Source organism: Beta vulgaris, chromosome 8 (assembly GCF_026745355.1).
Source record: "Beta vulgaris subsp. vulgaris cultivar EL10 chromosome 8, EL10.2, whole genome shotgun sequence".
Lineage (NCBI taxonomy): Eukaryota > Viridiplantae > Streptophyta > Magnoliopsida > Caryophyllales > Amaranthaceae > Beta > Beta vulgaris.
Genome location: NC_079209.1, coordinates 45,963,656 through 45,978,370, shown reverse-complemented (window position 1 = coordinate 45,978,370; position 14,715 = coordinate 45,963,656). Strand labels below are relative to the sequence as shown.

At 36.3% G+C, this 14,715-nt stretch overlaps 2 protein-coding genes and 1 long non-coding RNA gene across 5 annotated transcripts; all 3 read right to left on the bottom strand.

Annotated features, from left to right (window-relative positions):
- Nucleotides 1–1,239: 1,239 nt before the first annotated feature.
- LOC104884383 (uncharacterized) lies at nucleotides 1,240–10,077 on the bottom strand. 3 transcript variants are annotated; one of them, XM_048634962.2, is made up of 3 exons: nucleotides 9,598–10,077; nucleotides 9,345–9,427; nucleotides 1,240–8,881 (listed from the first exon to the last, which is right to left on the bottom strand). In XM_048634962.2, the coding sequence occupies exon 3, from the start codon at nucleotides 5,658–5,660 to the stop codon at nucleotides 4,449–4,451; it is 1,212 nt and encodes a 403-aa protein (XP_048490919.1). In that variant the 5' UTR covers nucleotides 5,661–8,881; nucleotides 9,345–9,427; nucleotides 9,598–10,077; the 3' UTR covers nucleotides 1,240–4,448. The 3 variants fall into 3 exon arrangements, with proteins under 3 accessions (XP_048490919.1, XP_048490918.1, XP_048490920.1); XM_048634961.2 differs by having other exon boundaries at nucleotides 9,345–10,077; XM_048634963.2 differs by lacking the exon at nucleotides 9,345–9,427.
- LOC109133780 (uncharacterized mitochondrial protein AtMg00810-like) lies at nucleotides 1,452–2,668 on the bottom strand. The gene is made up of 2 exons (XM_019247589.1): nucleotides 2,562–2,668; nucleotides 1,452–2,184 (listed from the first exon to the last, which is right to left on the bottom strand). Exons 1-2 carry the CDS (start codon nucleotides 2,666–2,668, stop codon nucleotides 1,452–1,454), a joined length of 840 nt encoding a protein of 279 aa, XP_019103134.1.
- Nucleotides 10,078–10,989: 912 nt separating the features above from the next.
- Nucleotides 10,990–12,890, bottom strand: LOC125492460 (uncharacterized). Its single transcript, XR_007269059.2, has 3 exons — nucleotides 12,578–12,890; nucleotides 11,927–11,994; nucleotides 10,990–11,164 (listed from the first exon to the last, which is right to left on the bottom strand). It is a non-coding gene; the product is annotated as an uncharacterized LOC125492460 (long non-coding RNA).
- Between the last annotated feature and the right edge of the window lie 1,825 nt (nucleotides 12,891–14,715).

The window sequence follows — 14,715 nt, the reverse complement described above, 5'->3', positions numbered from 1 at the left end:
TACGATAATAAGTTAAAGTAACATAGTTATACAACATAACTTGAGTACTTAGAGTATAAACCGAAAATAAATGTTTAACAAGCCAAAATCATTGTATACATTAGATTATCTTATAGCAGCGGAAGTAAACACATTGATCATGACTACAATGCGAACATTCACTTTAATCCTGCATCTAGTACATGTTTAAAGAACAAAATGGGTCAGCTCACACTCAAAACAATGAAGTGGCTGAAATTACGTAATTGATTCTTAATTGTACTCAAAGCAGAAATATTGTAATATTCATAAATGTATTTATATATACTCAAAAATCCATTGATCTTCCTCATATATACTTTTATACTTATTTACAAATAAGTTTATATTTGCTCAGAAACACATTTATTTTTTTCTTTTTAAATTTAATAAAAATACGTTGTATCTTCCATAGTCATATTCCAATATTATTTATTTTAAAATATTATATATCAATTTCAATACATGATACAGATATATATAATACTCTTAAAACTAATCATAAAACATATCAAGGAAGGAACACGATTGGAGAGGGCTAAGCCACATCTCTAGAATTTAGTGGGACGTCTCCCCACCTTTTCATACTTTTCTTGCAAGACTTTAAGGTCATGACCCTACACAAAGGAGTAACTCCCGCTCCAGAGCAATACTTGCTCCATACACAGTATGAGCAAAACCCATTCTATAAATGTTGTTCATCACTGCTTATTCAACTACTTCCCCTTATAAAGCGGAACTTTACTTATATAAGATACATATACTCAAATACTTACTTAAATACTTATTCGCAATCACTAGCTAATTAAATATTTACAACAAATTTTAACATATAAAAGCAAGTTTCGGAGAATAAGCTTGCTATGTCAAGTTCCACCGTTGCGGGAGGGAGACTAACAATAGAGGTTTTACAAAAGCACCATGGCTATTTAGGATGGTTGAAAAGGTAACTAACATTATATGGCAACATGTAGAGGTTTCATAAAGAGGCTCTTAATCTGAGGGAGAAACTATGCCACGCAAGCAAACAAATATCAAATTCATGCATGGTACTTGGTTTTGTGTCAAAGTGTGGCGGTTTAGACATGAGAGTATATCATGATTGATAACTGAATGGTCAGTAAACATTCTCACACTCACAGAGGAATATCAGAGCACAGAAGGAAATGAGAGAAAGAGAATTTTTGTATTAACTGATCCACCCAACTTGGCAGCACACAATACAATTATATAGGAAGCTTTTAACAACCAGACAAAATAGGTTACATCATTCTCTCTTAGGTATAAAATATCTTAAACATGTATTTAAAAGACTATAGTGCCCTTAATACTCCCCCTTAAGCTGAGGCGGAAGGCTTGACTGAAGCTCCCAGCTTGGAAACATGCTTTTGATGTTGTTGCACGGAGAGAATCTTGGTGATTATGTCTGCAACCTAGTCTGATGAAGTGACATGTTGAGGAATAATTGTGCCAGCCTTGACTTGATCACGGATATAATGACAGTCAACTTCTACATGTTTGGTGCGTTCATGTAGAACTGGGTTTGCAACAATGGCCAGAGCTGCTTGGTTGTCACAGTTAAGTGTTGTAGGAGGAAGATGCTGAAGACCAAGGTCCTTCAGGAGGGCTGTAAGCCATGTCACCTCACATGTGGTTAGGGCCATGGCCCGATATTCTGCTTCAGCTGAGGAACGAGCCACCACAGGTTGTTTTTTTGCTTTCCAAGAGATTTGAGATTGACCTAGGAAGATGCAAAATCCAGTGGTTGATCTCCTGGTTACTGGACAGCTGGCCCAGTCACTGTCACAGTAAGCAGTGAGGTGAGCACCTGAGGTGGAAGCCAAGAAAATACCTTGGGTATGAGTGCCTGATAAGTATCTCAACAACCTTTTAGCAGCTTGCATGTGAACTGTGGTAGGCTGATGCATGTATTGGCTTAGGAGCTGAACCGTAAAGCAAATGTCTGGCCTTGTGATTGTAAGGTAAATTAGTTTACCAAGGAGCCTTTGATAGGGAGTAGGATCAGGGAGAAGGTCTCCTTTATCAGGGGTAAGCTTAAGGTGAGTATCCATGGGAAGAGAGAGTGGTTTAACTTGGTACATACCAAACTCTTTTAGCAGATCAAGGGTATACTTGTTTTGAGATAGAATGAAACCAGCAGCACTTCTGTCAATTTCAATGCAAGAAAGTATCTCAAGCCACCTAAGTCTTTCATGTTAAAGTATGAAAAGAGCATAGTTTTAAGGTGATGAATTTCAGTAGAGCTATTGCCACAAATTAGCAAGTCATCAACATATATGAGTACAAGAGTGACAGAGGTGGATGTGTGTTTGACAAAAATACTGTAATCTGATTTTGATTGTGTATAGGTAAGGTGAAGAAGGGTAGTAGAAAGCTTGTAGAACCATTGACGGGGAGCTTGCTTTAGGCCATATAAAGCTTTGTTTAGTTTGCAAACATTAGAAGGAGGGTGAGGAGATATGGAGGAGTTAGAATGTATTCTGCAACCATGATGAGTGTAGCCCAGAGGGAGCTTCATGTACACTTTTTCAGTAAGATCACCATACAAAAACGCGTTTGTCACATCCATATGAGTGGTGTGCCAAGATTGAAGGGCAACAACTGCCAGAAGGGTTCTGACAGTGGTCATTTTAGCCACTGGTGCAAAGGTTTGGTCATAATCTTCTCCAGGCTTTTGTTTACAACCAAGGATAACCAACCTTGATTTGTGTCTTTCTATTGTACCATCAGGGTGGTACTTGGTTTTAAATAACCACTTACAGCCAATAGGGACTTTTCCTTATGGGAGAGGAGTGACATCCCAGGTGTTATTTTTTTCCAGGGCTGTAACCTCAATGTTCATAGCAGTGATCCAGTGGGGGTGCTGAAGGGCAGCTTTAAAATGTATAGGGTCTTGGTTATTGGTTAGAGTGGTGAGAAAGCACTGGAATTCAGGTTGAGTAATGGTGAAAGCCATATTAGAGATGTGAGGTGGGGGATTAGTTATGAAATCTTGATGCCAGGAGGGGGGGAACATGGGTTCTGGAACTCCTTCTGAGAGGAGCGGGTGGGAGGAGATTAATAGGAGGTATAGGAGAAGTAGGATGAGGAGTGGTGATGGGAGAGCTTAGGGCAGGAGAGGGTGAAGGTGTTACATCAGAGTAAACATAGTCATCAAAGATGGGAGTCAGAGGAGATGGTTTAGGATCAAGGATAGGATGCATGTATGAGTTCACAGATGTTGTTAAGAAAGGAAATATAGTTTCATTAAAGCGCACATCTCTTGACACAAATGTGAGCATGGTGGTGAGGTTGAGAAGTTTGTATCCTTTTTGAGTTGAGGGATACCCAAGAAAGACACAGGGAACTCCTCTAGGAGAGAATTTGTCATTTGGAAAAGCAGGATTAGTAGCAAAAGTAAGGCAGCGAAATATTTTTAGGTGATCATAGGATGGTGGTTTGCCAAATAAGACTTCATATGGGGTTATGTTATGAAGGATTGGGGTGGGAAGCTTGTTGATTAAGTGGACAACAGTGAGTGCAGTCTCCCCAATAAGAGAGGGGAAGACCAGCTTGAAATCTGAGTGCTCTGCTGATTTCAAGAATGTGTCTATGTTTCCTTTCAGCACGGGCATTTTGTTCAGGTCTTTTAACACAAGAGGTCTGATTTGTGATTCCATGAGAAGTGAAGAAGAGTCTGCAAGGTTCATCATCAAACTCTAGGGCATTATCAGACCTTATATGTTTGATGACTTTGGAAAATTGTGTTTGGGCATAGGCTAGAAAGATTTCCAGGGTTGCAAGAGAGTCAGACTTGTATTGTAATAGGTAGACCCAAGTATGTCTTGTGTGGTCATCCACAATTGTGAGAAAGTACTTGTATTTGCCTTTGATACATTCTCTATATGGACCCCAGATATCCATATGAATGAGTTCAAAAGGTTGAGAGGCATGAGAGGTGCTGAGGTTGAAGGGAAGTTTGGTGAACTTGGCCATGGGACAGGTGAGGCAAATTTTATGGGAAGTAGGAGTGTTAGGTGGGATGCAGGGAAGGAGTTTGATCTTGGCTACAGGGGCATGCCCTAGTCTGTGATGCCAAAGGTCTATAGGATTCTGAGTGTTTATAGTTGAGGAGACAGTGGCTGTAAGAGATGAAGGTGAGTTGGAGGTGCTTGTAGAAGGAAGGGAGAGGTAATACAGGCCATGTCTAGCAGTGTCAGTTGCTAGGATAGTTTTTGAAGTGGAATCAAGGATGTGACAGTGGGTGGGAAAGAATTGGACTTCACAGTTAGAATCTTTTATGAGTTTTTGGAATGAAAGGAGGTTGTGATGGAAATCAGGTACACATAGGACATTGTAAATGACAAGTCCATTAGGGAGATGGGTGGTGCCAACATGAGAGACAAGGCTTGTGGCACCTGTGGGAAGGTTTATGGTGGACAGTAGGTTTTGGTAGATGTGGGTTCAAGGTTCGAAAGGTGAGGAGTCATGTGGTCAGATGCTCCACTGTCCACAATCCATTCATCAGAGGATATGGAGTTAGGTTGGCAGGTAAGCATGCCTGAGAAATGAACATCAAGTTCATCATCTGTTTCTGTATGTTTGGTATTTGTGATTTGAGGCAGAAGTTTAGCTAATTGAGCAAGTTGTTGTGGGCTGAAGAGAAGGCCACCAGTATCAGAGGTAGAAGGAGCATAAAGTGAAGTGTGAGCATTGTTAGCCAACTTAGGCTTGTAAGGTTTAGATGGAGAATTCCATTTGGAGGTAGGATAGGTGTATGGCTTGGCTTTGGGTTGAAATGTTTTAGGGTTTTGATTCCTCTTTGGGAATCCCACAACAAACCAGCATTTATCACCTGTATGCGCTTTTTTGTTGCAAACATTACACACAGCCAATTTTTCAGAATTGTTGTACACATTCATAGCAGATACTGTATCATCAATTTTTGGTCTATGCAAGAGAGCTCTTTGAGCTTCCTCTTGCATCAGAACAGCACAAGCATTCTCAACATTGGGAAGGGGGGTCAGCATCAGTAATTGACTTCTATGGTGACTGTAAACATCATCTATGCCATTTAAAAACTGAAATAATCTAGACTCTTCTTTGTGAAGTTCAATGGTATCTAATAGGCTTTTTACTTCAACACTGGGTTCAGCAATTACAGGCAACATATTTAGAGTATCCAACTCTTCCCACATTGATCTCATTGAGGTATAATACTCATTTATTGACACAACATTTTGTTTGACTTCAAACAAGTCTTTGTTCAGTTTGTATTTGCGTGAACCATTAGTGAGAGAAAAGCGTTTTTCAAGATTCAGCCAAATCTCTTTAGCATTTGTCATGTACATCACAGATTTTCGAATTGAAGATGAGAGATTGTTAGTAAGCCAAGCGATTACCATGTTATTGCAGGTTTCCCAGAGCTCAACTTTGATTTCATCATCAGTGGGAACAGGCACAGTTCCAGTAACAAATCCGAGCTTACGTTTTGAAGCAAGGTTGATTTCCATTGTTCTGCGCCAAGCTCTATAATCAGCTGGTCCCTGAAGCTTGTTAATTTGTATGGAAGTTGAGCTATCAGAGGGATGAAGAAATACAGGGTTCAACATATCTTGAAATGAGATTCTTCCTGCTGCCATTGTTTAGGAGAGAAGAAGAGGAAAAAAGGAAGAAAGGAACACACCAAGATTCAATTTTGTATGTAAGGGAGAAAAGGGAGGCTCTAGATTTTGGCCTAGAAGAACCACGGCGTAGGAGGGTGTCAGTTTGAATTTAGGGTTTTTAAGAAAGAGAAAAGAAAGTTTCAGGGAGAATTTTGCTCAGTCCAGTGTGCAGTGTGGTGGCTCTGATACCATGATAATTGAATGGTCAGTAAACATTCTCACACTCACAGAGGAATATTAGAGCACAGAAGGAAATGAGAGAAAGAGAATTTTTGTATTAACTGATCCACCCAACTTGGCAGCACACAATACAGTTATATAGGAAGCTTTTAACAACCAGACAAAATAGATTACATCACTCTCTCTTAGGTAGAAAATATCTTAAACATGTATTTAAAAGACTATAGTGCCCTTAATAATGATTTATATGCTTAGCTAGGGGTTTGGTATGTAGATGAGTGAATGGGTATATGAAGTATATAGTCGATATTCAGAGGAACAAATAACCAAGGAAATGATGGTTAATTAGTTTAGAAAAACAACTAGGAAAAATCGATTTTTAGGTGTTTTTTTCTAATGAAACTTAGATCGCGTGTGCCATATGATGGGAGAAAAGTAAGGTTTTTTTCCATAATCAAATCATGAATTTTCGAAAATCCTAGCATGAGAACTCAGTCGTAAACGAGCTCACTAATGAAGGCTCAAATAAGGTAATAACAAGGTTCAACTTATTAAGGGGGGGATTTAACATGTATAGGAGTTATATTATATAATTTATTCTCTTGTAATAAAGTTTGTTATAAGTTAGTTAGAAGTTTGTTATGAGCTAAGTATATAAGCTATAGCTTGCTTCTCTCATCCTTGTGAGATAACATTTCTATCAGTAATACAATTCTTCTTCTCTTTCTCTCTCTAAATTCTCTCCATGTTTAGATTTCTACATAGTATCAGAGCTCTAATCTCATTCTGAGATTGAGGTTTCGAATTTTACATTCTGAAATTCTGTTATTTCGTTGTGAATTGTTGCGTAGTTTCTTGCAATTGCAAAATTTCTTGCACAAATCTTGCGACGGAAATTGAGTAATTCTTTCTGCAAATTGATTTGATTCTTGATTGTGATAACAATGGTGATTGAAGATGTTAATACAACTGAAACTTCTACGAATAATTCTTTGCAATTGATCAAAGGAGGTAATTTTGATCCTTATTTCGTTGCTAACTCTGATAATCCAACATCTTCATTATTTTCTACTGTTTTTAATGGTGCGAATTTTATTTGCCGGAACAGAAATGTAAAACGTGCTTTAATAGCTAAAAACAAAGAAAGATTCATCAATGGTGAAATATTAAAACCTGCTGAAAATCATAAAGATTATCCTAAATGGAAACGTGCTTTACTCTACAGCTGATAAAGAAGAAGATAGTCTGTGGATGATTCAGTTGGTGCAACTGAAATGGTTAACAGTGACATGCTGAACACTATTTGTCAACAGGTTATGAAGGCAATGAAAGGCAAGCAACAAGAAGGTGGTGATATCAGTGGTGCAACATGTTCTTATGCTAATTTTGCAGGTACAATTTCTCACTCTTTTAATTGTACTATGAGCAAAATGCAACATGAATGTGTATGGATTGTAGACTCAGGAGCCTGTGATCATATGACATATGATGAGAGCATATTGTCAAACAAAAGAGTTATAAATAAACCTATTAAGGTTGGACTGCCTAATGGGACTCAGATTCATGTTGAGGTTATGGGAGATGTGGTTTTAAATGACCAATTGGTGTTATATGATGTATTGTTAGTCAACGAATTTAGACACAACTTGATGTCAATTGGTAAGCTGATTGAACAAAGTGATATTCAAGTCAAGTTTACTAGAACGGGGTATATTTTCCAGGACCCTTCTACTTCTCTGCTGCTTGGTGTTGGCAAAAATACACATGGTCTCTACTATTTTATTCAGACTACAACAAGTCAAGGTAATGTTGATGAGTATGTGGGTTGTTACACAGTAGAAAATGTACATAATGATGGTGAGAGTGTACATGTGCATAACTTGCCAAATAAAACAGCTACTAGCATGCTTAAACCTAAGATTGATTCCAAGAATCAACTAGATCTTCTTCATACTAGATTAGGACATCCTTCATTGTCCAAAATGAAATTTTAGTGCTGAATGGTGTAAAGGTCTTACTGAATATAATTGTGGTGTTTATTATCATTCCAAACATCATAAATCAACACAAAAAATTTACATACAACACTTCGAAGTAATCACTTACAATTCATGTATGAATCAGTAAGTTATATCACATCATATTTTCGAAAATTCACATAATTTCCACAAATCAATCGCTACACATAAAAGCTAAAAGAATATAGTTTTAATCCTTATGTAGCTTAAACCGATAATCCAAGTTTTTTCTCGTATAAAACAGAATATTTTCCTTAAATGATTTTCCACAACCTTAGATATGACAAGCATGTATAGATAACTCATAATTATCCCAAAAACAGTAAGCTAAAATCCTAAAAACAATCAGTTTTACTATAGCTTACCTGTTCTTGTATATATTCAACTAAACTCCTCTTAGATGGCTTGAGATACCACTTGCCTAAAATCATACACTACTTAATTGATCCAAAAATGTGATTGCATGCAATTGCCAGAAGAAGAAATCAAGAAAAATGACAGAATAAGGGGAAGGATCTTGCTCGCCATTCTGGCGTAACGAAGGAGGAAGGGAGGAAGTTATTTGAGCTCAATCATTTTCGATGATTTTAGATGAAGTAAAAAATGGTATCCCCACATTGGTATTTATAGAAAAAAGGTGTAGGGTAGTTTTGTAATTTGGCTATATTAACAACGCTAATATGGTCATTTTATAATTTAAGTACTTTCTAGAATTCTCTAATTTTCCTTAGATGTTAATGTAACAACCCGCTCTTCCGAACTGCTAGTGAAACACACTCAACTACTACAAACTAAAATTAACTCTTAATTAAATTTATTCACAGCGGAAAATAAACCTTAATTACATCAATAGCTCCACTAAAATTCCCAAATATTAAGTATATACAATGAAATATGAGTACTATTCTCGAATCAACTAACTAAATCAAAACTTAATCATTAATCAATACGACATATTTATCTTACTCCACTTCCAATTCTGAGCTCTGAATATCAAACCTGCAAAGTAAGGGAAAAAATACACAAGCAAAATTCGAAAATGAGTGAAAAATAAACTTGTAACCTTTACTTTAGCCCGTTATAAATATTTTTATTTCAAATCATTTCTTTCCGTTACAACGATATCATAGCTCATTCTCTTAAACAAATCAGTGGCAAGTAAGGACAAACGCTGCCTCTAAGGTTCGTTATGGAGCCCAACAATACTACCCCCATGGTTCGTTATGGAGCGTAGTCGACCGTATTAGGTCAAAAGAATAACCATCCTCTACACGTACCTTGCCCACTTTCTATTTTAAGTTCATAAACTAAGCCAGAAAAACAGTTGCATATTTATTTTATCTAATAATGTTTCCACAATCAACACATTCATAACTAGGGCCATAACTTATATATCAAAAACAGAACAGAGAGATCCGCACATGAGGGCATAAGTAATACATCTGTAGAACATAAAAGTTACCTAAAATGCAATCCAGATTTCAATAATACAATCTCCTTCATTATTCTTGTTCTCCAAATGATACTTCACTACATAATCATCCTCTGACAATAACAGTAATGATGATATCAACAACAACCAGAGAAACAACCACAAGGAAAACAGAACAACACATCACAGCAACATGGTCATCATCATCTAACAACAACAATATAACACAACAATAACAACAACGACAACATCATCTAACAAAACAGGAAAAGAGGGAAAGTACCACTAAGGGGTGAAGAACAGGAGCAATATCAACAAGACCAGCACCACGGCGACAACGACGACGACGACACCTCACTCGCGGTAGCAGCACGAACAAAGGAGAGAGATGCAAGAAGGGGAAATGGAACCAGTGACAGCAACAACAACAACAATTCTGACAGCGGTAGCACCGATACAACGCCTCGCATCACCGGCGAGGCAGATAACAGGAGACGCGAGAGAGAGATTGGGGATTTTGGGTTTCCTCTTTTGCTATTCAATTTATGATAGATAAAATAATAATTTTTGGTATAAGAGGTTTAAGAAATCAACCTGGCATCATAGATGGAAGACACGAAGAATAGGAGGAACAAAAAAACAGGTGTTGGCTTTTAATGAGCAAGCCATGAAGAAGGGGAAAAGAAGAGGGCACAGGGAGGGGAGAGAAAATAAGAGGGGTTGGGGTTCTTTTCTTTAATTTTAACTTCAATACTTAACCCATCTAAAGCTATCTTATTAAAAAATCAAAATACTACTTGAAATATATATATATATATATATATAAATATATATTATATATATATAATATATATATATATATATATATATATATATAATACTAACAATAATAAAATAATAAAAATCGTTATTAAATATAATATTCATATTTCAACCTAAATCATATAAGAGTATTTAATATATAACTTGGCTAATAATTATAATTAGCATTCTATAAACTCTTCTAATTTTTAAGGTTGTTGTGGTTAATTTATCTTTAATTAAGATATATGCTTTAGTATTCATAAAATAAATCCCCAAAATATGTATCATACTCCAATGAAGTCATTTTGGCAGAATTAGCCCTTAAATCATAATTACAGAATATCTCAAATAATACCGATATTATTTTAAATTCTCATAACTCTAGAATGAAACTTAACGTTCTTAACGTAATTGATAAATGACTTATCCTAACTCATAATTCAAGTAATTTAAAAGATAATAATACATAATACTCACATGATCGACAAAAATCCACATAAGAAGCCATTCACAATTACTGATTAGTACGTTTATAACTTTAATAATCCTTATTTATCAAAATAATCTTAGCTCAAAAAGTGAGGTTATTACAAAGGATCTATAAGAATGGAGTAATTTATGAGGATCTTGCACTAGTGGAAAAAAGCCCATCTGATACGGTCAAAATCGGACTTACTAGTGCGATTTTTGTCCACATCAGATGGGCCTGCAGCAGATTATACAAATTAACTGATCCGGTCCAAAACCGGATCAGTTAATGTTCCACTTTCTTTAGAAAACATATTAGAGTACAAAGCATGGACAATTCAAGAGCTGTTATGCTGCAGTTATTTAACATTTAATAACAGCAAGGCAAAAGGTATTACTACTACTAATACATAAATTAATTATTAACTATTACAACTAAAAGGAAATGTAATTAATTAATACACTCCTATAACAAACCATAATTCTAAACTATTGTAGCTGAAGTCTTAACTTTAATAAATCTACATCTAGGTGAAATCAACGCTCTCACCCCAATATAAGCTAGTCACCATCAAGCCCTGCACATTGAAGACATGTAATATCAGCCAAAAGGCTGAGCAAGATTTCATACCAATAACAACTTTGAACTATCCAATGTGCAGGTGGAATACAAATAGTATTCCACAAAATCATTTCACTTGTGCAACAGTCTAACTTGAATATAATAGACAACCTTCAATAATTCAAATCCACTTTACTTTCTTTCTAAACCATTTTGTAAAACTTTCAAATATAACTCCTTTGAAAACTGTGAGTAGGAAGTAATAAAAATCCAATGAGCTAGCTAGGCTCACTAGATAAGGTAAACACCAAAGTCCCTAGTATGCATACCCCTAACTTGATAACGTACCAAGAAGGAAGACAAATGGCAAGAGTATTGATCAACATACTCCCAACTACTAAAATATATTGTTGAGACACTGTTAACTCAACATACTTCCAAACTCGGAGAATACCGCTTACCGGCAACCCCACAATAAATCTCTATAAACCCTCGTAAGGGTGAGGAACTTCCTCCTTTCAAAATCTCAACTTGGTAACATAGAGGAACTTCCTCCTTTTAATAATCTCAAACTTGTCTCACGAGGAACTTCCTCCTTTTAACAAACTCAAACTTGTCTCATGAGGAACTTCCTCCTTTTAATAATATCTTAAATAATCTCATAAATTATATGCTCCATAAATAGCATTGTAAAAATGATTCCAAACTCAATATAAATCACAAATCAATATGAAATACTTTCTGTAATAATCTGTACAAGCTTAGTATGAAATCTTACCTTATTAGCAAACCACTATCAACCAATCTCAATTACAAGTCAAAAGGGTTCTTCTACGAACCCGCGATCTACAATATAATATAATATGGTATAAATCACTTGACTACAACCTTTACATAGTTTATACATAAACGACATAACCTAGTTAATGAGCCTTGACTACCTTTAAAAACAACTCACTTTAAATTTAATCCAAAGAGAATACACCAAAGTCAACACAAGTCAAACTGGTCAACAAAAGTCAAACTGTAAATACTACTAACTACATGAAAATAACATGCATTATATTTAATTTCAGTAGAAACTTAAAATAGGGATAACTTTCTCCTATAAAGTCCAAATGAAACGTTTCTTGAGCATATCTTGGGCGAAATTTTGATACGAACAACTTTTGTGAAATAGTATTTTGGCCAAAAACGTCCATAAACTGACGAAAAACACAAATTACGAATCTGACCTGGAATTCCTACGAGTTATAGTTCTTGTTGATAAACTTATTATTAATAAACAAAATTCCTTTCAATCAAGCTACACCCAACACTCATAATCAAAACCCCCAATTCAATTTAACTCAAAAATCCTAAACTAACAGAACTCCAAATTCAGAAAAATTAACACATACTAAACTTAAAATATGGAAAACATCCTTACTTGATTAATAACGCAATTAAAACGTAGAAGAGTGTAAAAAGACACAAAATTCCGTCTTCTTGATCCGATTTTCGACCCGAAAGTTGCAAGTATAAAACTCAATCCTCTCTCTTTGAAATACCCACAAAAACTGAGAAAGCATTGAAGAAAGATGAACAACAATTGAAGTGATGATGGTTGATAAAGAAATTATTAGTTTTAATCGAGTTGAAGGTTGAATGAAAAGAAAGAAAGGAAGATGGAGTTTAGAAGGAAACGAAAAAGTGTCGTGGTTTCTACAGCTTCCCCCTTCTAAGTTCTAAATTTTTTTTTTCTTTTTCCTTTTTTTTTTCTATTCCTTTACTTTTCCTTTTCCTTTTTTTTTTTTCTATTCCTTTACTTTTCTTTTATTTGGTTTAGCTAACTTAATGATACTTAACCTAGTCAAATTAGAAATTAACTTTTGACCCTTCTAAGGTAAGATCAATAAGTGTGAAATAAAATATATTGACTAAAAGGACATTTAAAAAAAAAAATTATTTTATAAACTAAAATAATAATTAATTGCTAAACATGTATGAAAATACGGGGTGTTACAGTTAATTTACTTAACCGATGCGGTTCTTGAGATGACTGCTGCATCAGTTTATTACCTTTGGCTATTAAAAAAAACTTGAGGCATGCATGTGTTGGGGAGGGGATGTAAATTGTGCATCAAGCCTAGATGAGAGTGCATCAAACTTGGAATTTAACATATTAATTGCATTAACATCATACCTCCCCCCTTTTGTAGGGGTCTCTCGTTCTCCTTTGCTCCAATCGATATAGTTTTGGACGACATCCTCAATTGTTCGGAGGGCTTCCGTAGGTTGTTTCTTCATTATCCCCCCCCCCCCCGATGCCGCATCGAGGCACAATCTGTTCTGTTTTGAAAGCCCCCTATAGAATATGTGTAGGAGTATCCAATCATCCATCCCATGATGGAGACAATCTTCCATTAAGCTCTTGAACCTATCCCATGCCTCGAAGAGAGTTTCATCTCTTACCTCATCAAAGCTAGCAAGCCTTAACCTTAATTCAACCGTCTTCTCAAGAGGAATAAACTTTGATAGGAAAGCCGATGTGACTTGGTCCCAAGTAGTCAATGAATTCGGGGGCAACTTATCAAGCAAATCCAATGCCTTCCCGGTGAGAGAAAACTTGAATAAACTCATTTGGATGAACTCCGGTGTAACTCCATTTGCCTTCACGGTGTTGCAATATTGCAAGAATTGTCGGAGATGGGCTCGGGGGTTTTCATGTTTAGCTCCAGAAAATTGGTGACCTTCAATAAGACCGATGAGGTTGGCCTTGAACTCGTAGTTGCTAGCCTCGTTGGTGGGAGTAGCGATCCCGCTCAGATCCTCATATGGTGGTGCATGGGGCACCAAAATCCCTCAATGTTATGTTTTCTGCCATTTCAAACGGATTTGTGAAGTCCTCGGGCACACTAGACCTCGGTGAATCTAATGGAGTGTTACTACCACTTGATTCGAGTGAGTTCAGGGTTTCGTGCACCGAGTCCTGCCTAGGACTCCTTTGGGAGCTGCTTGAACCTGATGTATTAGTTATCGCTCTTCTTCCTCTTCAGATAGCCTTCACGGTTCTTTCAAGCTCAGTGTCAAAAGGTAGAAGTCTGGTAGAACTCTATCACTACGCCTTGGCATACAACAAAACAACTAGAGTGGAGATTAGTTTCCGTTAGTAAAAAAAATATAAAATAAAATAAATAAAATAAGAAAATAATGAGTTAGTCTCATAAATTTCACAAAAGACTCAATGCTTAAACGCCATTCCCCGGCAACGGCGTCATTTTGACATGGTGCGAATTATAATGTCGTTGCACAATTCGCTCAATAAAAACCTAACTAACCAAATAACAAGTATAGGGCAAGTAAGGATCGTGTCCATAGGGAATGACTTTGAGACACCGAAATTTGCGAAACAGCTACAAGCTAACTCGATCAATAATTTGGGTTTGTTAACTAGGACTACAACGATTAATAAAATCAAGAAATTACCAAGAGGGAAAAACGTTAGGGGTAGACAGGATCCAACACCTACCAAGCCAATGAGTCAACCAAGTTCGGGTGAAAAAGTGACAGTTCGGGGTAATCTAT

What these genes read in the sequence shown, in the direction of transcription:
- LOC109133780 (XM_019247589.1), bottom strand. Translation starts at nt 2,668, where the DNA reads ATGACCACTGTCAGAACCCTTCTGGCAGTTGTTGCCCTTCAATCTTGG. An exon ending in GGTGATCTTACTGAAAAAGT is followed by an intron (nt 2,185 to 2,561) that starts GTACATGAAGCT and finishes TGAAATTGACAG; the next exon opens with AAGTGCTGCTGGTTTCATTC.
- LOC104884383 (XM_048634961.2), bottom strand. Translation starts at nt 5,660, where the DNA reads ATGGCAGCAGGAAGAATCTCATTTCAAGATATGTTGAACCCTGTATTT.